At 38.0% G+C, this 23198-nt stretch overlaps 3 protein-coding genes across 4 annotated transcripts; 1 reads left to right on the top strand and 2 right to left on the bottom strand.

Annotated features, from left to right (window-relative positions):
• The first annotated feature begins 1793 nt into the window (after nt 1-1793).
• On the top strand, nt 1794-6433 carry LOC113698334 (BTB/POZ domain-containing protein DOT3). Of its 2 annotated transcripts, XM_027218117.2 has the most exons (6): nt 1794-2018; nt 2173-2242; nt 3012-3907; nt 4060-4327; nt 4420-4548; nt 5718-6433. In XM_027218117.2, the coding sequence occupies exons 1-6, from the start codon at nt 1858-1860 to the stop codon at nt 6081-6083; spliced, it is 1890 nt and encodes a 629-aa protein (XP_027073918.1). In that variant the 5' UTR covers nt 1794-1857; the 3' UTR covers nt 6084-6433. The 2 variants fall into 2 exon arrangements, with proteins under 2 accessions (XP_027073918.1, XP_027073919.1); XM_027218118.2 differs by having other exon boundaries at nt 1880-2054; nt 2173-3907.
• A 311-nt stretch (nt 6434-6744) lies between these two features.
• On the bottom strand, nt 6745-7801 carry LOC113698335 (uncharacterized). The gene is made up of 2 exons (XM_027218119.2): nt 7533-7801; nt 6745-7418 (listed from the first exon to the last, which is right to left on the bottom strand). Exons 1-2 carry the CDS (start codon nt 7653-7655, stop codon nt 6990-6992), a joined length of 552 nt encoding a protein of 183 aa, XP_027073920.1. The 5' UTR covers nt 7656-7801; the 3' UTR covers nt 6745-6989.
• A 542-nt stretch (nt 7802-8343) lies between these two features.
• Nucleotides 8344-13567, bottom strand: LOC113699946 (UDP-N-acetylglucosamine transporter ROCK1). Its single transcript, XM_027220295.2, has 7 exons — nt 13283-13567; nt 12042-12090; nt 11728-11954; nt 10982-11180; nt 10727-10870; nt 9931-10005; nt 8344-9119 (listed from the first exon to the last, which is right to left on the bottom strand). Exons 1-7 carry the CDS (start codon nt 13435-13437, stop codon nt 8958-8960), a joined length of 1011 nt encoding a protein of 336 aa, XP_027076096.1. The 5' UTR covers nt 13438-13567; the 3' UTR covers nt 8344-8957.
• Nucleotides 13568-23198: the final 9631 nt, after the last annotated feature.

A 23198-nucleotide genomic window follows, 5' to 3' on the forward strand; every position in this document is an offset into this window, starting at 1 on the left:
AGATCTAAATTTGTAGATCTACACTAGCAACATTATAAATAAAGAAAGATGGTAATCACGAAATTAAGCAATCTTATTAGGAAGATATGAATTTGTAGATCTACACTAACAACATCATAATAAGTAAAGAAAGATAGCCATCTCCCCACTTCCCCCTTTGGCTCTGATACCAGACGGGACGAGAGATTAGCCCCTTAAACCAGGAAGTAAATAAAATAAAGAAAGTAAAGAGCATAAGAGTTAGGAAGTGGGTCGCAATCGGACTGCCACTCATTAGTATAGGCGGTTGAATCAGCCATATATAAACAGAATGTAAATAAAATGTAAAAACAAGTTAATAAGTTACATCAGGCGGTATAACCGGCAATGTATGGTTAGTATAATAAAAAATAAATAAAACAAGTAAATGAATATGAATATGATGTGGCTCAACCGACCATTTGATTGAATGAGATTGAATAACAGAATATAAGAAAACTTACAGGATATGAAACTCGCACAAGGCTTGCTCCTTTGTTTGATTCTAAAACTAAAAACTAAAAACTAAAAACTAAAACCTAAAACTACAAACATTGATCCACTAGTTTGATATATACACAAGGGTTTTCTACATAAGAAAACCCTACACAAGGGTTTGTTGAAGTAGATTCTGCCTGAATCTCTTATTTGATGACTAATTTTTTCAGAGAAGATCTTGTCTGAGTTTTCCGCCGGATTCGTCTGATAGCTTGTCTTTTTGTATTTTCAGCGGAGGGATGATCAATCTTATTCTTCCAAGAATATAAAGATTGGAAGTACTTCTTCTTGAATGTCTGGTTTTTTTGACTCCATTTGATGGGTCTGATAGATCTTGGAATATCAATTTGAAATCTAGTCAGTTTTGATAGAGCTGCTCAAGTCATCTCGCGAGGTAACGAACTTAGTATTTTTGAAATCGAATTCGATCTCGACTTGAGCTCGATGTTGACTGAACTCGAGTCAAGTTCGGAGTCGAGCCGCTTGCGAGCTGATTCATTTGCAGTCCTAGTCTTGGGAACCTCTACCTTTTCTTTTCCATCTACTAAAACAAAATATAGTCCACAAGCACACAACGGACGCTTCTCTAAGCTGTGTGAGTCGCTTTCACTGCTTTTAATAGAATGAATGATTGGTGGAAACCCCGAGCCAGAGCCGAGCCAGGAGTAAACTCCTTGAAATTCAATGGAAAAAAACAAAAAAGGTTGTGCTCTTTAAGCTCAGCAAATAGCTGCACTCTTACTTGAGGGCCCTTAGCACGGTGTAAGCAATAGGAAGAATAGCAGATTAAGAGTCTTAATAGCTTTACTGATGGAGCTGGTATAATCAGAGATGATGTTTTAGGGACCCTTTTATTTGTAGACTGGGATTTGCTGCATAAGGCTTGTTGCAAGAAAAGTTACACCGTACAAACAGATTTTCCAAGTTGCGACGACATAAATGTATACAAAAGCATATATTTCTTGTCAAAGCAATACATCCTGAATGATTTACAATCACATATACCTGCTATACTGTGCTTTAAGCAGTTAACTTCGTCTAAGCCACAAAGATTAGGCACTGGTCAAGCATTCATTACGTGGGTATTATTTGAATGGGACTACACATGCCTCAGAATACCAGACATTCCCTTTATTCTTGTGGATGGTTTTGAATTGTCATTGTGCCTTAATACAGTATCGTTGACAAATTAACTTCAAGAGACTTTAAGAAGACAACCACCACCTTGTTTGTTGGATTTTTGCATTCCAGCCATAGACTCACCTATCACATATTTATTCTTCCTATGCCCCAGCAACCCCACTCATTTTCTGCCTCTATATCAGCTGAATTGCCTTCAGTATGGGCAACAGAGTACTCATGATGAAGTCTGTCCAAATGGAGCAGCAACAAAGCTCTAGCAGTGACTCTGATGGCATTGATCAAGCTCGTGGTCATAGTATTATAGTTCCAGGGAACCTCATTGCAACAACATATGGCTTTGAAAAGAAAGAGCATTCATGGTAACGACCCTAGGATCTCATTGAAGCTCAAGATTGGTAACCATTATAATCCTCTAGTTCGTCTAGGAGTATGCATGAACCAATAGTTCCTGCTACAAAAAGTTTTTTTTTTTTTTTTTTTTCCAATCTCTGGCAATTATGTTAACTTGTGCAGGTTTGCTCTCTCTCCAATTCCATCAGATCTATCTATTCAGGTTGAAGACATCACCTTTTGTGTTCACAAGGTAACATGAGACAAAACCAAACTTATCAGTTTTGCTTTGAATCCTTTCAGTAAAATGCTTCACTGGTAATGAAAATCGAATTCACAGCAGAATGGTAACTAAACTGGCGAAGTTTTGTAACCTACAGCACAGTGTACAAGATCAGGGAAAGTGCAAGGTTAAACAGCCATTTTCAAACTATGTGCAATATTATTCCTGCACCTTGTTTCTAAATTTAGAAATACACAAAATAATCAAGTAATGCTACAGCATTTGTAAATGTCTTCTTTTGTTTCACCATGCAGTTTATATCACACATGTCATTTTGCTATATGTTCTCTTTTTACTTCTCCAGTTTCCAAAGCATCTACATAATCAGAGATGCTCCTATAGAAAGGTTAATTGCACAAAAGGGAGGGCAAAAAGAGGAAAGAAGAATCTGAAATATGGAGAGACAACTTGCATAATAAATATACTTAAAAACAGTTTTAAGAGAGACTGCAGCTGAATGAAAGTTTTGATAACTGAAAATAACCAGAGAGCTCTTGCATGTAAAGGCAGTAAACCTTGATGAGGAATATCTATAAACATACAACTAAATGACTCGAAAAAATCTTACATTTTACCTACAAATGAAACACGGGTCTAAAACAATGTTTCTGTACTAATGGTAAACCAAGTGCACCATACATGTGTACAATGTAGACATTTTAGTAATTAGACTATATCTCAATTAAGTTGTGCTTTCATGAGGAACAACCATTTCATCTTACTTATCCTCCTGGAACAGTATCCTTTAGTCGCAAGGTGTGGCTACCTAAATAGACTCGAACTCGAGCCTTCAAATCCAGATTTAGGTTATGATCCCAAACTCGAAAACTTTCCAGGTGGATCAGAAACATTTGAACTCGTCCTGAAATTCTGTTATGACCTGCCAATAGGCTTAAACCCCAATAATGTAGCAGCACTAAGATGTGCTTCAGAATTTCTGGAGATGACTGAATCACTAGAAGATGGAAATCTCATCTCCAAGACTGAAGCTTTCTTTACGTTTGTGGTCCTTTCTTCATGGAGAGACTCAGTCACTGTCCTCAAATCATGTGAAAAGCTGTCTCCATGGGCTGAAAACCTTCAGATTGTTCGAAGATGTTGCGACTCAATTTCATGGAAAGTATCTCGAGAAAACTCAGCCACAGTGGAGAACATCAGTGAAGAAGATTGGTGGTTTGAGGATGTGGTTACTCTTCGCATTGATCACTTCATAAGGATCATAGTAGCCATAAGAGCAAAAGGGACAAAACCAGAAAGTATAGGTTCATGTATCATGCGATACGCAGAAAAATGGTTGCCAGATATAGATGCAGGTAAAGCAATAAAAAGACATGGATATAGTCAAAATGAGGTACAATGGAGTGTCACAACTGGCAAGAGCCTGGAAGGGGTCATTGGACAGAATAAGGAGCATAGAATGATCATAGAGAGTCTAGTAAGTATACTGCCACCTCAGAAGGAAGCTGTTTCTTGCAAGTTCCTTCTGTGGATATTGAAGATGGCCCTAGTGTTTTCAATATCCCCAGCTTTAATCTCAGAGCTCGAGAAAAGAGTTGGAATGGTTTTGGAAAAAGCAAATGTGAATGATCTGCTGATACCAACTTATACAGTAGGAGATCAAGGGAAGATGGTAAAGTGAGTTCCTACCTTCTCTTTTGCTCAACTTCAAGATTTAATTGTCTAAGAAGATGTCTATATAGTACTTCCAAACCCTTTTTCAAAAGTATACTTTCCAAGTAAAATGATAAGTTCCTATAAATGTTCCCCACATTATGTTGATTACCCAGGATGATCAATGACCGGGCAATGCACAACATAGACGTTGTCCAAAGGATTTTGGAGTACTTCTTGATATATGAACAACAGCAGCAGCTGCTGCTGCAACAAAATCCAAGGACATTGACTGTTGGCAAACTCCTTGACAACTATCTAGCAGAAGTTGCAAGAGATCCCAATCTCTCCATCTCTAAGTTTCAAGTTTTAGCCGAATCTTTGCCTGAAAATGCTCGAACATGTGATGATGGTCTCTATAGAGCCATTGATACTTATCTCAAGGTTATCAGTCTACCTTTTCCAATTCTAAATCCATTATATTTTCATAAAATATATTACCATATTTGAGACACTAACAATCTGGTTTCCCACAGACTCATACTTCACTATCAGAACAAGACCGCAGAAGGCTATGCAAAATCATGAACTGTGAGAAGCTGTCAATTGACGCATGTATGCATGCAGCACAAAATGACAGGCTGCCCCTACGAACTGTAATCCAGGTAACTGTAGTAAATAATCTGGAAAAGACATTGTTATGGCAGTACCCAGCCTCCAGGCAAACGGCATAATGAGCCTTTTGTGCTGTAAAATGCACCTAATTTTTTAAGATACAAGCACATACCTTAATCTCATCATGACTCTTTACATATCTGAAAATTTCAGCTTCATATGACAGGACTTAGTTAAATAGTTAGACATTTAACAAAGATATGAGAAACTGATAGGAAGCTCAGTTTTCCAGGCAAGGCTGCAAGCAAAGATGAGCCAGAGCAACAGCAGCCAGCCCAGACCTTGAACTATAATAGTAACTATTACATGGTTATAAAGACAGGAACTCTAGCTTTTCGTATCAAATAGTACATCAGCTTCCAATAAGGCAATAAGTATACCTTAGAGCAATAAAGGTTAACAAATTATTATACAATCTCAACTGAGCTTGATTGCCATTTTCCTTAGGTTAGCTAATACTGAAGTTTAGTATAGTCAAACAGCCACTGGTGCCAGAAAGGCATTTGGCATTCTTGTTGGTACATATCATGGCAATTACTAAATCAAAAGATCTAACTTGTGCCAAAATCTTGACAACTATAAAAACTTATCGGTTTTTACTGTTCAGGCATGTCATTTTATCAACACAAAGAAAGCTGACATTTTTAAGTGAAAGAGGAAAAAATAAGCAGTTGAAGAAGTATTTTGAATAATCTCTTCAATCTGATCAGAAGAATCATCTCATAAGCTGTTATGTCGTTCTCATCATCTCATAAGCTATTATGTTGCATTTTTTTTTCAAGGTTTGGCATCAATAGATCATTTTCTAAATTTTGTTCATAGCTACACGTGGGTGTCTTGCACTAGATTTCTAACTCAGTAATAAAAAAATATAAACTTAAAGACCTGCACTGCAGCACGCATCATAACATATATCATGATTGAAGCAAAACTCTTGATACATCTTGATACAAAGGTACTAAAGTATGATGGTAAATGACAAGGATAATGTCCAGGTACTTATGAAAAACCTATAATATGTTTCAGAAGATAATATGAGTGCTAGTGAAGGAAAGAATGGGTATCTTTATGACAAGCCAATAAACAACCATTTTTTCTTCTAAGATTTTGTGCTTACTTAGAAGAACATCTCTGACCTTGCAAAGTGACATAAATGCAGGTTTTGTTCTCAGAACAGGTAAAGATGAGGGATATAATACAAGGAAAGGATAACTGTGATGATAACCCTGGTCAAGATGGAAGCTGGCTATGTACAAAGAAGGAAGTCAACACTCTCAAAGCAGAATTAGAGATAGTAAAGGCCAAAATGGCAGAATTGCAGACGGACTATTTTGAGTTGCAGCAAGAATATGAAAAACTAAATAACAAACACAAGAGCTTATCAAGTTGGACATTTAAATGGATGAAAATTAAAAAGCCTTCTCTTGCCCAGGCCAAAATTGTTGAGGAAAAAGCTGATGACGGCCAACCTAGATCACACTCAGGCCATAAAACCAAGTTCCACAGGAGGGTATCAATTTCCTAAAGTTCCCCCTACCTAAGATCCGAAAGCTTTCTGAACTCGTTGTAGAAGACAGTAGCAGTTAAGTTTTGGATAAAATGGGCTAGTTGGAGCCTGTTCACGTGCTGTGAGTTATTTTTTTTTAAGCCTCATTTCTCTTTCATAGACATGGCTTATATATTTGTGCAAATGTGTAAGAAATTTTAGTCATTCCTCTGGAACACATGAACAAAATATAACCTTCCAGTCCTTGTAGTAAGCAACTAAGTCTCGATAACATGAAAGACATATTTCAAACATGTAATCCTTTGAGCCACGAATAACATACATTTGTGATGAGAGTGCAGCATCTCTCTCAACATCCTTTCTAATGATTGCAGATCTATAATCCTCTACAAACCAGATGAAGTAAAAATTTCCTAAAGGAAACCAAAGAACAACTATCTGTGCATTAATTTCTCAATAAGCACAGAATTAACCAACTCATGGCTTGTCAATGGCTTGCAAAGCAAAAGCAGTAAAAGACAATCCGGTACATGCTATCAATTATCAACCTCCAACAGTTCAAAGCAAATATTATCTTTAGCGGTTGAAGGAAAACATCACAATCCGGTAGAGCAGAGCTTGATAACATCAGTGATGTCAATCAAAAAAAGTTAGCAAAATTCAGGTATTAACAACACTATTGGCCAAAAAAAGATTCCAGCTGCCTGTATACTCGTATTAATACTACATCGCCATCTTTCATCATTAACCTTGTTGAAGCTAAAAAAGCTAAAAAGCTAAGTACCATTATCAACCCAGCCACATAAATAGCACCAATTCTCATCTCGCATTTAAACTAAATGTTCCAAATTCTACATAGCAATCGACTTCATACTTGGCAGCAGAATGCTAATTCTCAAATTTGACAGCAGAATATTTTGAATTCTACCTAGCAAAGGACTTCATACTGCTCCACGGGAACTTGGCAGCCGCTGCACCAGTACTATCCCCACCACCAGGACCATCACGACTATGGCCACCACGACGAGGGGATCCGAACCTCTCTTGCCTGAACCCATTGGACCTATCTTTCCTCTCATCAAGCCAATGTGGAGTCTTGGGCTCACCATCCTCCAACATGCTTGATTTTTTCGAGGGCTTAGCCATGTTCTTCTTGTCCTCCTCAATCATTCTAATGGGATACACATCAGGTGAAATTGATAAAGGATTTTTCAGGGTCACATAAGCCTTCTTGTAATCTGGTTTCGCAATCAACAGCCCACCTCTCTTCTTCTTCTTCCCATCCATATTCAAAGTCCTCACTTTGTCCACCTCAAAACCATAAAGGGACTCTAAAACCCTCTTTATCTCAATCTACATGGAAAATAACCCCACCAGATTAATATGAGAAAAAATGAATAAAAATTCAAACTTTAGTACAAATCAAGAAAAGATATATCCCATTTTGAGGTGGAGAAAAGTACATACCTTGGAGGCAGAAGGGATGGTTTTGAGGGCAATTTCCCTAATATTGGAGAAAGAGGAGGGCATGAGGAGCTTAATTGGTAGGTTTGCAAAGTGTACTACTCTTCTTCCCAATCTACTTGCCATCTTTATGCTTCTGTGCGCGTTTGGGAGTGTGAAAGTGTGTATTTCTGCAGTGATTTTGAGATCGTTCAGAGGTTTTCTGATCTCTACTTAAAATGATCAGTGGAAGGGGAAAGAAAAAAAGGGTTTAGCTGTTGGGCCGGGTCGAATGTTGTTGTCTCACTTTTATTGGTTAGCCATGATTTTGTGGATGCAGCCCAACCCCCAGCTCCCTCAAGGTGTCGGATTTGCCAAATTGGATTTTAACATAATTTACTGATGCCTCAAAAAAATAATTAAAAAAAAAGAGAGAGAACCCATGATCGTATCGCTTTGATCTTTTGATTTCTAAAATCAATTACTTTACTGAGCATAAACGGGGTTAAAGTCGATATTATTTATTTATTTGGTTCAACTTCAAGTTCAAGATTGTAATCATTATTACATATAAAAAATAATTTTTCACAAAAAAAAAAAAGTTATAGAAGAACAAATGACGTCAAAAGACTGTGTTGGGCTATTATACATTAGTTGCTTTATCAAGACTATTGTGTTTGGATAGTAAATTATTTGAAATAATTTTGATGAAAAAATACTGTAACACTTTTTTTATATGATATACGTGAGATAAAAAGATGATTAAAAAATATATTGATGATGCAAATAAGTTAACGTGCGTAAATAAAGTATAAATAATGTGTGGCTCGCACTATTAAAATCACCAAAACAAAAGGCAGTTCGATTACTAATGCTACCAAAAAGATGTACGGCATGTACGTTGCGCATTAACACAAGACATTAGTCTTTTTGCCGGTACAGTTTCACATGCCAAAGCTTAAATTTCATGTTCAGTTCCAAACCAAGAGAATGTTCCTCTTCTGAGGCCCTTTTACTATCCCCCAGATAAAAATAATGATAATAACCTGATAGTACATTGCAACAAGTAACGAGACAAAAAGAAGGGCAATTAGAAATGTGAATGGCATGAAGTTGTAGCTCTAGCATTTGCATCTTTGCATCTTCTCTTTGTTGAGTGGGAGAGACCGCAAATAGATTTAACCTGTACGTATTCTTCCAGCACGGTTGATAGAGTTTAGAAGATGTATCAGTTCCTTTCCCAACTGCAGGAAGACAGCAGATTATCTTTATATCGTCCTCTAAGATAATAAAGAACAGAGTCCAGCTACATTTGATTGACACTTGACACCGGATGAATTTGACTAACAAGAACACACTCAGTACGCCATCCAAAGCGAGGAAGGCTCCTAAAAAATGCCAGCATATTTCCTCACTCATTAACTCCTAAAAATAGCAGTTCATAACATCTCATGCCTCCTTTGCTTTGACTCTGTATGGGTACTTCTGGTAGACTGATACGCTGGTAATCACCAGTGGTAATGCCACAAGACAGTACAAGGAAGGTGGTTTGCCATCAAAGACAAACTGTAACAGAGCAGTGACGAGAAGTGCAGAAACAATGACAAATCCCTGCAGGCATTTTGGACAAGACAAGACAAGACATTAAACGCTTAAACTGCGTGCAAGAGGGAAAGAAAAGAAGGAGATGGAAGCAGGCAACAGGAAAAGAAATATTGGTATCAAAGGCGAGACACTTTCCTCAATCACAGGAAAATAATATTGGTATGCTCTACACCGTGACAATACTCCTATAAACTACTTTATCCAATTGCAAGTAATGCTCATCTTAATAGATATTTCACACTAATTTCCCGAAAAAACACCAAGAGTTGAGATAATACCTAATAACAAAACCCAAAACTCAATTGTCAGGAAACATATCATCAATTGAGTAAATGTATTTTCTTTTTCTTTTTTTTTTCTGATTTATCCTGAAAAAGGCTTGTTATCTCAAGTTTATGGCTGGCCAGGCTGCTAGCTACCATGTTGACCTTTCTAGAACTAGTTACTTTGGCATCTATAGATGTAGAACTAGGCAGATGAAATAGCAATTGGTGATGATACACTAAAACAAAAGCCTTCAACTACAGACAGCCAACCAATTACTAGAAAAGCATCCCACCATATCAGTTCACCCCAAAATATTCTTCTTCCTCTACCCCGGAATTCCTGCATATGTACCTTTATTGATTGGCCTATATTCTTGCACTCCAAAACCTATATTTCTTGAAATTAGGCATCCAAAATTTCTAGGGTATACTTCAAGTTTTTGATGGATTAGCCTATTGCAAATGGAAAACAAGTATTTATTAGAACAGCATGATTTAAGTAATGTCTGCTCCACCCTATCAAATAGTAAAAGTTAAGGGGCAAGACTTGCCTTTCGTACACCACCAGCATAAGATGTCACAAGGCCAACTAGAATCCCACCAACAGCATTGAATATCACAGGGATCTGAATAAAAGACAAAAAGCATGAGAATTTGAAGTATTCAAACACCATCAAATGGCTTGCCTCAAACATCCAAGTCTGTCATCAGATGCATAAATCCCAAATGTTTTATGTTAACAAACAAAAGCGTATCCTACAATTAACCCTGTTTATCCTCAAAGTGTTTATCTATGAAAAGATCTATATATTAATGCCTTAATAACAAAACTTCAGAAGATAGCCTACTGGAAGGAATCGGCAACTCCAATAATACAAGGATAGTCATTCACTGAGTAAATAAGCAGAAAAATATAATGACCAATTTATAATTCAAAACATGAGGAATTAATTCATTTGACTATTAGTGTCCCATGGACAACTTCCCATGCATAGTCAGAATAAACAAAGTCACAAAAGTAGAATGGCTTCAAATTATTGCGCATAACTGAAGTACAAGACAGCATATCTGGCTCAAACCTTAGAAGCACATATGCAAATGTGATATATGTGAAATGTGTATTTGAATGTATTGCTTATCTAATGGGAGCTTGTTACAATGCAGTGAATGAATCAAATTGACAGCGATAAATTTTGGTCATCAAAGTGTTTCTTTCTAATGATTTTTCCTCCTCACTGGTATAGGAAACTCAAACAAGGTACTGATTTCAGAAGAATTACAATTTTACCCTCAGGCCACTTTAACATGATTCAGTGTCCAAGAATAAGAATTAGCAAGTATAGTTACCAAAGTCAATGGAGTCCAGTCATAAAAAAAGCCATGTTGTCTGATGGTTTCTCCATCAGGAGACTTGTAAAAACTAGCCATCAAGCACAAGCTTCCAATAATAGACATCTCTACTGTCATCAAGTATGAGGTGTGTTTCTTAACCTGTTACAGGGACAGGAAGCAAACAAAGTGGATCATTATTCATTATAGTGTATAATGTAATTAGCTAGCACTTCAACCATCTATCTTCCGTTATTAAAAACTTTTGCCTACCTGAGATGCCCACTGACACAAAGCAGAAGCAAGACCAGATAGTACAGAAGCTACCAACACTGGAATGATTCCACGGAATAGAATTTCTTCAGGATTGCTACTGCTTGAAGCTTTGCTGGAACCTTCACCAACACTTAAAAGGACAGCTGCAAGTATTAACAAGAAAAGAGCCCCAATTTGCTGGATTGATTGCTTTTGCCTATAAAACAAAATTAGAAAACACAGCTGAAAGGATTAGAAATCTCAATCGAGCATCAATACTGGCAAGTCTGCAACTGCCTGCTAATTTAGCTACCCAAAATGCAGTTCAGAACCATGGAGAGAATCCTAATATTGGCACATTAACATAGCAGAAATCAAGAATTTGCCCAAAAAAAAAACCATTTCAAATAAGAAGCAGCCACTAACACATCGATATCTAAGATAGGCAATTTATGAGGAACACAAAAAGAAAACTAACACTGACAAGGGTAGCAGCATAAAATGATCTCTCCTCCTAGGCATATCCATAAATCATAAATGACTGCCAACTACAGAAAAATAGTGTTCAACAAAGAATGACAGCATCTCCAGTCAACACTATCCCATGTTACTCCAAAAAAATCAGAGAATGATGGCACAAGTTCTTCAATAAGCATCCAGCTGCCAAAAACTAACTTCAAGAAGAGATTCAGAAAATTGCTATAACTCTCTCATAAGCCATCTATTTTAAAAGTAAAAGCCTTATACAGAAATGAGCTGCATACCTCAATATCATATACATGAAAAAAGCAGTGAAAAAAAGTTTGGTTTGGTTCAGCATTGAGAACGTCAAAGAATCAAGGTTTCTGTATGATATCTGCAACAAGCTATTTTGCAGTGCATATATGGCCGCTGGTAGTCCTGATGCAGTCAAAGAGCCAACTAAAGTCCACTCCTTGAATAGTTTCTTCAAAGTACCATCTTTTGCCATAAGAAGAAGAGCACAAATCACCTATGAAGCATTTATAAAGAAGTAAGTTTTCAACAGAAACACAACCATAAAATTAAAGACATGAAGTGCATAAGGCAGATGGATTACCTTCACCACCTCGCATGTCAAAACTAAAGAAGTGACAGTCACTTCTCTCCTGAGGAAAAAATATTCAAAATTATATTCAAATACTGGAAAAGTACCCTATGCCGACATATGATAAATACACTGTCCTCTAGATGGTAATAACTGATAAATGAATCAAAACCTGTCATTTTGACTAATAAAAATTTGAATTCACATAGTTCGTGTTGTATAACTCAGTTTCAATTTAGTGATTCCGCATCTTGGTATAAGCAACATGTTTGAATAACATACAATGGAAGTGTAAATTGCTGGAGGTAATTTGGTTAGCTGTCATTAATATAACTATCCATAGGATTACACTGATATCCATGATGGGCAATATAGCTCACTGTTTGTTCTCTTGCTCGAGCTCCAGGAGTAGCAGACAAAACATCATATATCCACACAGGAAACATCATTATATTCAATCATCCACAATGCAGTGCAAGGGATGGTTCTTCAATCGGACTTGTATTCTTGAATAGCAATCACTAACTCTCTTGAACTTCTGAATCAGCAACTTTAGCACGAGGCACAGGCTGCTTAAACTTTCACCAATTCCCATCTCAAACTAACACCCGTAGTTGTTCCGACTTCCGAGTACTAAACCTAACAGCAAACTGGAGTGAAAGCTGGTAAAAAGTAAGACTCTAACTCTGTATGAAAATGGATAAATGGAGGCAAAAGCTTTCCTTGCTTCATTAAGTTGAGGAACATGCAGTGCCCGCCATGAGACAAACGCCATTCGCACTTGTGTATACAGATGCTTCACGTATTCGTACATAGACAGCTTTCTTTTTGACGGTTTACTATACTGTACTAGACAAAGACTCAAGATTTCTAGCACAAAGTAGCAATGTATAGATATATAACATTACTTCTTAGGATTGACAAATTTTTTTATTTGCAATACTAATTAATTGCCGGCCATTACCTTGAGAACTTTATTATTCACTCCAGCTTCCTAAGAATTATTATAATTGGCGGCTATGCCAGCTGATATGATAATTAAAACGATCACTACAAAGATTAACAAGAAAATCAAAACTTAAAACAGCAAAGAAATATAAAAGCCTTTCCCAAATGCAGGTATATATATATATATATATATATATATATATGAAACAAAATATAGCATGATAGAAATCATCATTTATTCGCGAAAATTAATGAATTACATGAAAATGAAAATGACAGAAAAAAATCCAAAGAAAAAGACTAACCCCGTGCACCGTTTGGAGATGAGAGGTTGAGCACCGTATTGTAGCGTGAGCAGCAAAGAATAGAACCACACTTTTCCGTTAGGGTTAGAAAAATGATCACCGGAGCTGGATTTCGTTACCTTTGACTTGGCCGCCGCCTCCGCTACAGCCGTCATGATCGGGCGACCAGGCGGCGGCGATCGCAGAGCTCTGGAGAATGTCTTGGAGGAGCAGTCAAAGTAGTTATTGTATTGAGCAGCTGCTGCTTTTCAGTTGCTTTGAACCTTCCGAGGCTCCTCTCTGGCACTAACTAACGGAAAAGTGCAGTATAGTCAAAGAAAAGAATATGAAAATGAATATAAAATTACAATTCAATATCTGATTATTTACAAAAAAAAAATATTCCCATATTCCAGCCCATCTTTTATTTCGTGTACATGACAATAAAAAAAATATATTATCATAGATAATGCAAACAATTTTTTTCACGTAATTTAATCCAAACTGTATTCCAACAAAAAAAAAAATTATATGTTAAAAAAAAAAGAAAATAAATACTTACATAACGTTTGACTGTAAAGTAAAGTGATTTATTTAATAGCTGGTTCAAATTTAAAATAGCATGATTTCAAGAATAATATCACAAGATTGGCTCCAAATCAAGATTTGGATGAACTTTGTGGTTGGGTTTCTCAATTGCTGCTTACAAAGGTTTGATGAAAATAGGCAACAGATGTTGGAACGAGGCTAGACGATGGATGATGAAGGGACGTTGGAATTTTGGGGGAATTATGTGATTTTTCTTTAAATCCATTTAGTTATTGGACAAATCGGTAACTTGCCAGTGCATGCAGATGTGAATATGATCTTGCCGTGGAAAAGTGTCCGTAACTTAATTGCTAATTAACATAAACCAAAAAATGCAAAGCAGTTAATAAGCTGGTTGGTTTGATACGGAATGTTCAGATTGTCCATTTTAAATAGGTGCACCTCTCAAGTGGGTTAACTTTTATTGTTTTTAAATGCGAGGGTTAATGGAATGGTCAATATCAAGATGAATCACTTTTCGAATTTTAATGGACTATTTAATACGAAAAATAGATTTATGTGTGAAATGAAAATTTTGAAAAGCTTTTATTTTTTGGGCATTTTACCTGAAAAGCTTTTCAAATAGGATTAACCGTAATTTTTTCACTTAATCCCTAATTGATTGATTTATAATTTTTTTTTGTTATATGTGAATTATCTTATCAATTAAACAGCAATTCTTTATCATTATATTAAACAACCACAATGTGCTTGGATTGATATTAATTAAGAAAAAAAATGTTTCCTTACATCATAAAAAGTTGTATTTAGGAATGGCAACGCACGGAGGTGGGGGGAAGGGGGGACAAAGAAGGGGTCCCCACCCTAACTCTGTTTGGTTATCATTCCTGATCAAGAATGCAACCCTACATTTTTTAAGTTTGAACACAATCCCCATTTCAATAAAGAATGCACCTTTGGTGGATTCTAATCCATTATCATACACCAATCTTAATCCTTAACATATGATAGGATATAAACGAACTTAATTGTTAAAATTTAATGAAAGTGTGAATAATATGGTCAAATTAGTGTTGCTGAAAAAAATTAAATTTTGTTAGCTTAAAATCTCATTTGTATCTCATGTATTAATGCTATATATATATATATTTAATGGATTCTAAAAATGTCTATTTTTTATTCAAAAATTTATTTTTATTTTATTTTTAGTTATTTACCCTCTCACCATTTTGATTCAGTAAAGGAAAATCATATGATTAAAATGAGACTTTTTCTTAAACATATATAGAAAGTTCCAAATTTAGGACCTTTCTTGAGTACGCTACTTTTCTGTTACCCGTAACCCAATCCATCCCTTCTCAAAAATGACGGAGGATGGACTGTTAGGGACTGAGCTGCAATTCACTCAAACCGATCTGATTATCAAGGAAAGAAGGAAGAATGAAGATAGGATGCGAGAGAGGAAAGTGAGCAGAAGGAAGAAAGAAATGAAAGGAGCAACTGAATCTGTTATTACTTGCCGACTGTACATGTGTGGGTCCCCTTTTATTACTCTTTCTCTAATACTCTACTAACTGCCTTCACTAACAATTGCACCACCATAATTCCCAAGGAACCCTTATTAATTGGAACGACACCGTTCGGTGTCCTAATCTCCCCAATTACTAACCCAAATTGCTAACCCAATTTCCTAACTTCTGACCCAATTACCCGACGCCTAACAATTCCTCCCCCATTAAGGCAGACTTGTCCTCAAGTCTGGAACTCAGGGAACTGACTCTCAATGAATGTCTTGTCCTCCCACGAAGTTTCATCATAACTCAAATGGTCCCATTTGATCAGAAACTGTATGACAGGCCTCTCGCCGCGAATGATAACCCTTCTCTTCAAAATGGCCTCTGGTTTCAGTGGACACTGATCACGTTCATCCAGCTCTGGCAACTGAGGAGAGCTACACTTAAGTGACCCAATCTTCTTTTTCAACAGCGAAACATGGAACACCAGATGAATTCTTGCGTCTGGAGGTAGTTTGAGCCTGTAGGCAACTGCTCCAACCTTCTTCTCTACCTGAAATGGACCATAGTACTTTGCAGCCAACTTGAGGCATTTCCTCACTGCCACAGATTGTTGCCTATACGGTTGCAGCTTCAAAAACACCCAATCCCCCTTATCAAAGCTTCTCTCAATTCTGTGCTGGTCCACAAAGTGCTTCATCCTCTGTTGAGCCTTCGCGAGATGATCCCTGATGCAGCTTGAAATTCTGCTTCTTTCTTGGACCATGTCAGCCACTGCAGGCATCACCGAATCCAAATAGGGCCCAAGTGGTAGTGGTGTAAGCTTGTAACCAAAGAGGGCTTCAAAAGGAGTCATGTTCAAGCGTGAGTGGTAGGTGGAATTGTACCACCATGCCGCTAGTGAGAGCCATTTGCTCCACTGGGATGGAAGTTCACCTGTCATGCATCTCAGGTAGCTCTCCACACATTGATTTAACCTCTCACTCTGACCATCCGTTTGCGGATGATAAGATGAAGTGTAGTGCAGTTCCACCCCTTCCAACTTAAAAATTTTCTTCCAGATCATACTGGTGAACATTTTATCCCTATCAGTGATGATAAAGTCTGGCAAGCCATGCATCCTGTAGATGTGATCCAGGAATATCTGAGCAATGGACTTAGCTGTAAAAGGGTGAGTAAACTGGATAAAATGTCCAAACTTGGTGAATCTATCAATCACCACCAGGATAGTGTCGTACCCCTGTGACTTGGGCAACCTTTCAATAAAGTCCATAAAAATGTGAAGCCAAGCTTGCTTAGGAACAGGGATGGGTTGTAACAATTCAGGATAAGGGACATGCTCAGCTTTATTTTTCTGGCAAATATCACAACTCTGCACATATGCTATCACCCTGCTTCATGCTAGGCCAAAAGAATAGGGATTTGAGCTTCTGCCAGCAGTTCCTTTGGCTTGAGTGACCCCTTATGGCTGAGTCATGTAAAGTCTGGATTAATTTGTTTCAGATGTTGTTGGCACCTCCTACGTATATCTTTCCCTGGTACTTAAGAATCCCATCCAGCAGGATGTAGTCAGCATGTGAATTAGGATCCAAGGTTAACTGGCTCATAATGTCTTGGCTTTGTATGTCACCTTCATAGCTCTTCTGTAATTCCTCCATCCAGCCAGGTTGAACAGATATGATAGCCACACAAAAGCCAAGCTCTTCCTGGCGTACAGCCGTATGCCTTCTGGATAAAGCATTTGCCACTTGATTGTCAACCCCCTTCTTGTACTCAATCTTATAATCCAACCCCAGGAGCTTAGTCATCCACTTATGCTGTATAGCAGTGTTCAACCTCTGATCTAAGAGGTGCTTCAGGGATTGGTGATCTGTTCTTATAATGAAATGATTGCCCACCAAATAATGCCACCATTTGGTAACAGCCATTACCAAAGCCAAAAGCTCTTTTTCATAAACAGAAGGTCCCAAGTTCTTAACTGAAAGAGCCTTACTAAAAAAAGCAATGGGGTGTCCTTCTTACATCAGGACAGCTCCAATACCTCCTCCACTGACATCAGTCTCCACCACAAAAGACTTGTTAAAGTCTGGTAGTTGGAGTACTGGAGCTGAGCACATCAATTTCTTTAAGTGTTCAAAGGAATCCTGTGCTTGATTGTTCCATTTGAAGCTGTCTTTCTTCAATAGTTCTGTAAGTGGTTTGCACACAAGGCCACAGTGTCTGATAAATCTCCTGTAGTAGCCTGTAAGTCCAAGAAAGCCTCTCAACTCTTTGACTGTCTGAGGTACAGGCTACTGGAGAATGCTACTGACCTTTGAAGAGTCCATGCTGACTCCCTTGTCTGTGATGGTGTGTCCTAAGTAGTCAACCTCCTTTTGAGCGAAGGCACACTTAGATTTCTTAACATAGAGTTGATGTTGCCTCAAGACCTCAAATACAGTTCTTAGATGTTGAACATGTGTATCCATAGTAGGACTGTACACTAAAATGTCATTAAAAAAAAACAAATACAAACCTCCTCAAATATGGATGAAACACCTGATTCATCAGTGACTGGAATGTTGCTGGTGCATTAGTGAGTCCAAATGGCATGACTAGGAACTCAAAATGTCCACAGTGAGTTTGGAAGGCTGTTTTGAATGTATCTTGAGACTTGACTCTAATCTGGTGGTACCCAGCCGTGAGGTCCAGCTTTGTTTTGTACACTGAGCTAGCTAATTCATCCAACATTTCATCCACATTGGGTATGGGAAATCTGTCTTTGATGGTCAATTCATTCAATCTTCTATAATCTACACAAAAATGCCAAGTTCCTTCTTTTTTTTTTGACCAACAATACAGGGGATGCAAACAGACTGTTACTGTATTTGACTATCCCTTTCTGGAGCATTTCTGCCACCTATTTCTCTATTTCCTCCTTATAGCAGTGTGGATACCTATATGGCTTCAACTTGAAGGGTTGTGCTTCTGGTTTCAGATTAATGACATGATTAACACTCCTGTTGGGAGGTAGGGAGCTTGGAGTTTGGAACACATATTCAAATTCCCGGAGCAGCTCCCTGACTTTCTGTGGAATAACTTCCTTTTTCCCTTCTGATTCACTTTTACAATTCAAGGCCATGCATATTTGTCTTTTGTACTCTATGAACGTCCTTAAATCCTTCCCTCTAATCAAATCCATCTCGCAGTTCTCAGTTTGTCCATGCAAGTGAATCGCACTTCCCTCATGGTGCAGGGATATCCTTAGTTGCTGAAAGTCAAAGGTGATAGGACTAAAATGTGTCATCCAATCTACCCCCAATATTATGTCTCATCTGTCTAGCTCCATCACTTTTAAATCGAATCTGAAGTTATGTTGGTTGATTATCCAGTGTACATTTGGACAAATAGCATTGCTAGTCACAGTGGTTCCATTTCCCACTATGACAGAAAATGGTTATTCAACCCATTTGTAGTCAATATTCATCCCAATGACCTTCTTACTGTTAATGTAGCTATCAGAGCTACCAGTATGAAAACCTTCTCACCATCTAGTATGCCTGTCAATGTAATTGTTTTCCTTAGCAAGGAATCAGACAATGCATGCAAAGACATCTCCATAGTTTGCCCTGGGTTACCAGTTTGTTCATCTTGTTCCCCTATTGCATCCTCAAAAGCAGCATCGTCCTCATCTTCTAGTATCATGCAGTTAACATGTCCTAGTGCACACTAGTGGCCAATGCTGTATTTCTCTCCACACTTAAAGCACAGTCCCTTACTTCTCTTATATTGCAGCTCCTGCGCTGAAATTTTCTTCAACTCTCTGCTATTCTCCTGTAGCCTGTTACTGAATCTAAAGGTTTTGACATTATTATTGACAGGAACTCTATAGGTATTGCTGCTTAAGGCTGAGGTATTTCCCCTTGACATTCCAAACCTATTCTCCCCAGATAGTCTTGAGTTCTGCTTGGAGTGTTTATTCTGTACTTTGAGTGAGTACTCTTGCCATTGTGATAACTCAAAAGCCTCAGTCAGTGTAGCTAGTTTTAGCATTTTAATCATCGGTTTGATCTCTTCCTTTAAGCCACTAATGAAGCTAGAGATGAAGTAGTTCTCATCCAAGTTCCTATTCTTAATCAACATCAACGGTTTCAACTCTTCAAAATTTTCCTGATATTCCTCTATACTGCCTTCTTGTCTTAATTTGTTGAATTCCTCCACCACATCCTTACATATGCTATCTGTGAGCCTTTTACATAATAGATCTCCAAATTCCGTCCAACTCAATCTAGGTCTTTCAAGTTTAACATCTTGGAACCACTTATCAGCTCTCCCATCTAAGTACATTTCTATTATTTCCACATTCTGGTGATATAAGATTTGGTAGTTTATAAAGTATTTATCACATTTTCGCAGCCACTCCCTAGGATTGTCCCCAGTAAACAATTGTAAGTCTATTTTTTGTGGATTCGAAAGCTGGAACTTACCCCAATCTCATTTGCAGGCATTCTGTTGATCTCCTTCAGGTCGCAACCTCTGATGATTGGGGGGTGTAGGAAGGAGTGGCGGCAGATCCGTCATTATTCTTTCCTCCCTGTCAGTGCTCTTGTCCTGCGTAGAGGTCATCTTGGATAGGAGTGCGTCGAACTTCTGATCCAAGGATTTGCTAAAGTTCTGTTCCATTCCGGTCAGCATATTCTTCATTTTTTTGTTGTTTTCTTCCAATTCTCTCTTCAAATTGTCCTTGAGCTGTTGCTGCTCCGACTGATGGGACAGCAGCGATTCCATCAATTCTTGGAGTTTGAGTTCTTGCCGCTTCACTTGATCTTCCAAAGTTCGGAATCTCATGCCTTCTGCCATAGAAATTGATTGTACTCCAAGGATCTAAGGCTCTGATTACCAATTGTTAGGGTCTGAGCTGCAATTCACTCAGACCGATCTGATTATCAAGGAAAGAAGGAAGAATGAAGACAGGGTGCGAGAGAGGAAAGTGAGCAGAAGGAAAAAAGAGAAATGAAAGAAGCAACTGAATTTGTTATTGTGACGACCCCACCTCCCCCTAAGGCGTACCAAAGGGTTCGACGGACCGCCTGCCCAACTCTCGCCAGGACTCACTCACTAGCTCACACGAATCACGTACATACACATCCATCATGAACCATAAATAACATACCCAATTCAAGCTTATAACATACAAGGATAGGAATCAGGGTACAAAGTCTCGATACTCAAACTAGTGCAAAACGTATACAATTCAAGTACAAAATGTTTCATTCGAAGAATAGCGCGAGTACAAGCCCAAAAGTCAAAGTTCAAAAACAAAAGACTACGCTAGTCTTTCTCAAATCTCACGCCTCACTCGTACCCCTGTAAGGAAAACAAAACTAACGGGGTGAGCCAAAGTTCAGTGAAGTTCCCAAATATCAAATTGGTCAACAAATCAAGTGATAACAAAGTAATAGTGAAATAGCGAGCAAACAAGTCCAATCAGGAAAATAGTACTTCAGATAGCCAAGTAATATCAGGTTCACATTCACATGTAAGGATACAGTAACCCATATCACGGCTCCATTCCAGCTTGGTCAAGTGGTAGTTGACACTCCGCCAACTTTCAAGTCATAACAAGTCCAAAATAAAACTCCACTACACGCCAATCTCCGTCCACCAATCAACCCCCTTTTCCGGGCCCGCACGCCACACGAAACACGGGTGGTAATACTCGAGTATACCGTTTAGTCGGGGAGATAACACTCCACCCGACATTACAAGTGACCCAGGGTTCGTTATCTAATCGACCAGACCCTTGCCGGCTCGACTCGATTAACTAGCCACAGGGTTTCTGGAATTTCAGGCAAGACATATCTCAAGTACATGTAGAGCAAGTCAAGTGTAATCAATAGCAAGAACAAGTCATATTAGGGCAAGTGCGGTAAAGTACACCCTTGCCCTATCATTCATTCATCATGTAATCATGTAAGTCAAGTAAGAAACACATGTACCAAGTACAATCGGATATTTGGAAGCACTCACCAAAATATAGTGCTTCAAGTATTCACGTTCACTTATACTCCAGGCTTGGAGTCCAGATCTGCGATAAAAATTCAATTTGAGAACTTTGAAACACGAGTAAAATTCGAAACTGAAACGTTCCGTTCATTAAGAATCGTCCAATTGAAATTCATTTGAAAGACATTCGTGAAACACTTGCTAGCTTTTCAAATCGTAAGGTTTTTGTAGCATATATACTTGGAAACAACACTTGAGTTGAAAGTACAAGGAAATACAAGTTTACATTAGCCATTATATCTTTTCCCCAAGGTTACAAGTTCGTTTAGGTTTTAACGTATAGCCCTCGATAACAAAGTAGCAAAGGTGCTCGCTAGTTCAAGTGATAATCACTTAATCTTTACACAAGTTGCAAGTATTGTTTCCTAGTCCTCGAGTGTAAATTCGGGCAGCATGTCCTTTGTGTTTACCTAATTTTCCAGCCATTTAGGCTTCAATCCTTACTCAATCCAACCCAACATCATCCATAACATAATTTCAGTTCATTAGCCATTCCATAGGCTCACAACAACACACGAACAAAGATTAAGCTAATATCAAGTGCGGAAATGCAATTACAAAAGACAGATTTGACGGGTTTTGCGGAAATAACATATTCAAGGCTACGCTTATCGGATTGATACGCAGCTTATACCATTTCGAAGCTAAGGCAAAGGCCTATAACTTTCATGAAGATCACTTAGTCAAATTTTCAATGTAACTTGATCAAATTCCCAACTCACATAACCTGGTTTCAACTATTCCGCTAATCAACCGCACTGCACTCAAACGACCATATCTCAGTCTACCAAGGTCCATTTAAGGCGTTCTTGGTGGCGTTACAAAGCTAAGACAAGGCACTGAAACTTTCATGTTTTGGTGGAAGGCTAAATCCAAACGGATTATAGTGAATAAACTCAATCAAAAGGACTGAACTGTCCACGCGGAACTCTGGAAATTAACCTAGATCAGTGAGGGTATTTTCATCTTTTCACAAGCTACGATACTCAGATTGAGCTGAAATTTTGTAGGCAACTATAAAATACTATTATCTACAACTTTCATGTTTTGACCTAAGGCCAATTAGGCCTCTAACATAAGGCTACAAAACCGGACAGAAAAAGGGGGGAAAATTTTCCAGAATCTGGAATTTTTTTGGTCTTCAATGAAACTTTCTCAAATTTCTTATTCCAATCACTACCAAAGCCCCTTATATAAACTTATATTCAACATATGCAACTATACAACAAGTGTAGACAGAAATTAATCAAACCCTAACTTGTTTATTTCATCCAATAATCATCACAACCACTTGCACATCTTGAAATCAAGCCAAAACTTAAGCTAAATAACATCTTAACGCAAGATTTAAAAGATCAAGGATCATGATCAGATTTAATACCTCAAAGACAAGTTTGGATGAGTGATAATCCACCTCCTTTGAAAATTTCTAGTTCCTCTAGCTTCCCAACTCACAATTAACACTTTAATCGGTTTGGAAATCGATTTTCTCACTTGGTTTGGCTAAGATTCAAGAAGAAGGAAGTTTTCTTTTGCTCTCCCTTTCTCTCTCTCTTTTGATCGGCCAGCAGCAGAAAAAATGAAGAGGAAAGTGCAAAATTGGAAATAAGAAGGTTAGTTGCTCTCTTGGCCAAGAAACTCTAGGGTGGCGACACTTGTCGCCACCACCACCTTTCATTTTTCTCTTTCCTTTTCCTTGTTATTTTAGCCTCAATTTTCGGTCAAAGGCAGCTGACAATTAAGAAGATATTTTGCTCAAATATCAATGAGCTTGTATGGTAAGAAAGTGGTAGTCAAGTGGTGCGTTCAATCGGTAGTGCGCGGGACCC

Source organism: Coffea arabica, chromosome 7c, assembly GCF_036785885.1.
Source record: "Coffea arabica cultivar ET-39 chromosome 7c, Coffea Arabica ET-39 HiFi, whole genome shotgun sequence".
Classification (NCBI taxonomy): Eukaryota; Viridiplantae; Streptophyta; class Magnoliopsida; order Gentianales; family Rubiaceae; genus Coffea; species Coffea arabica.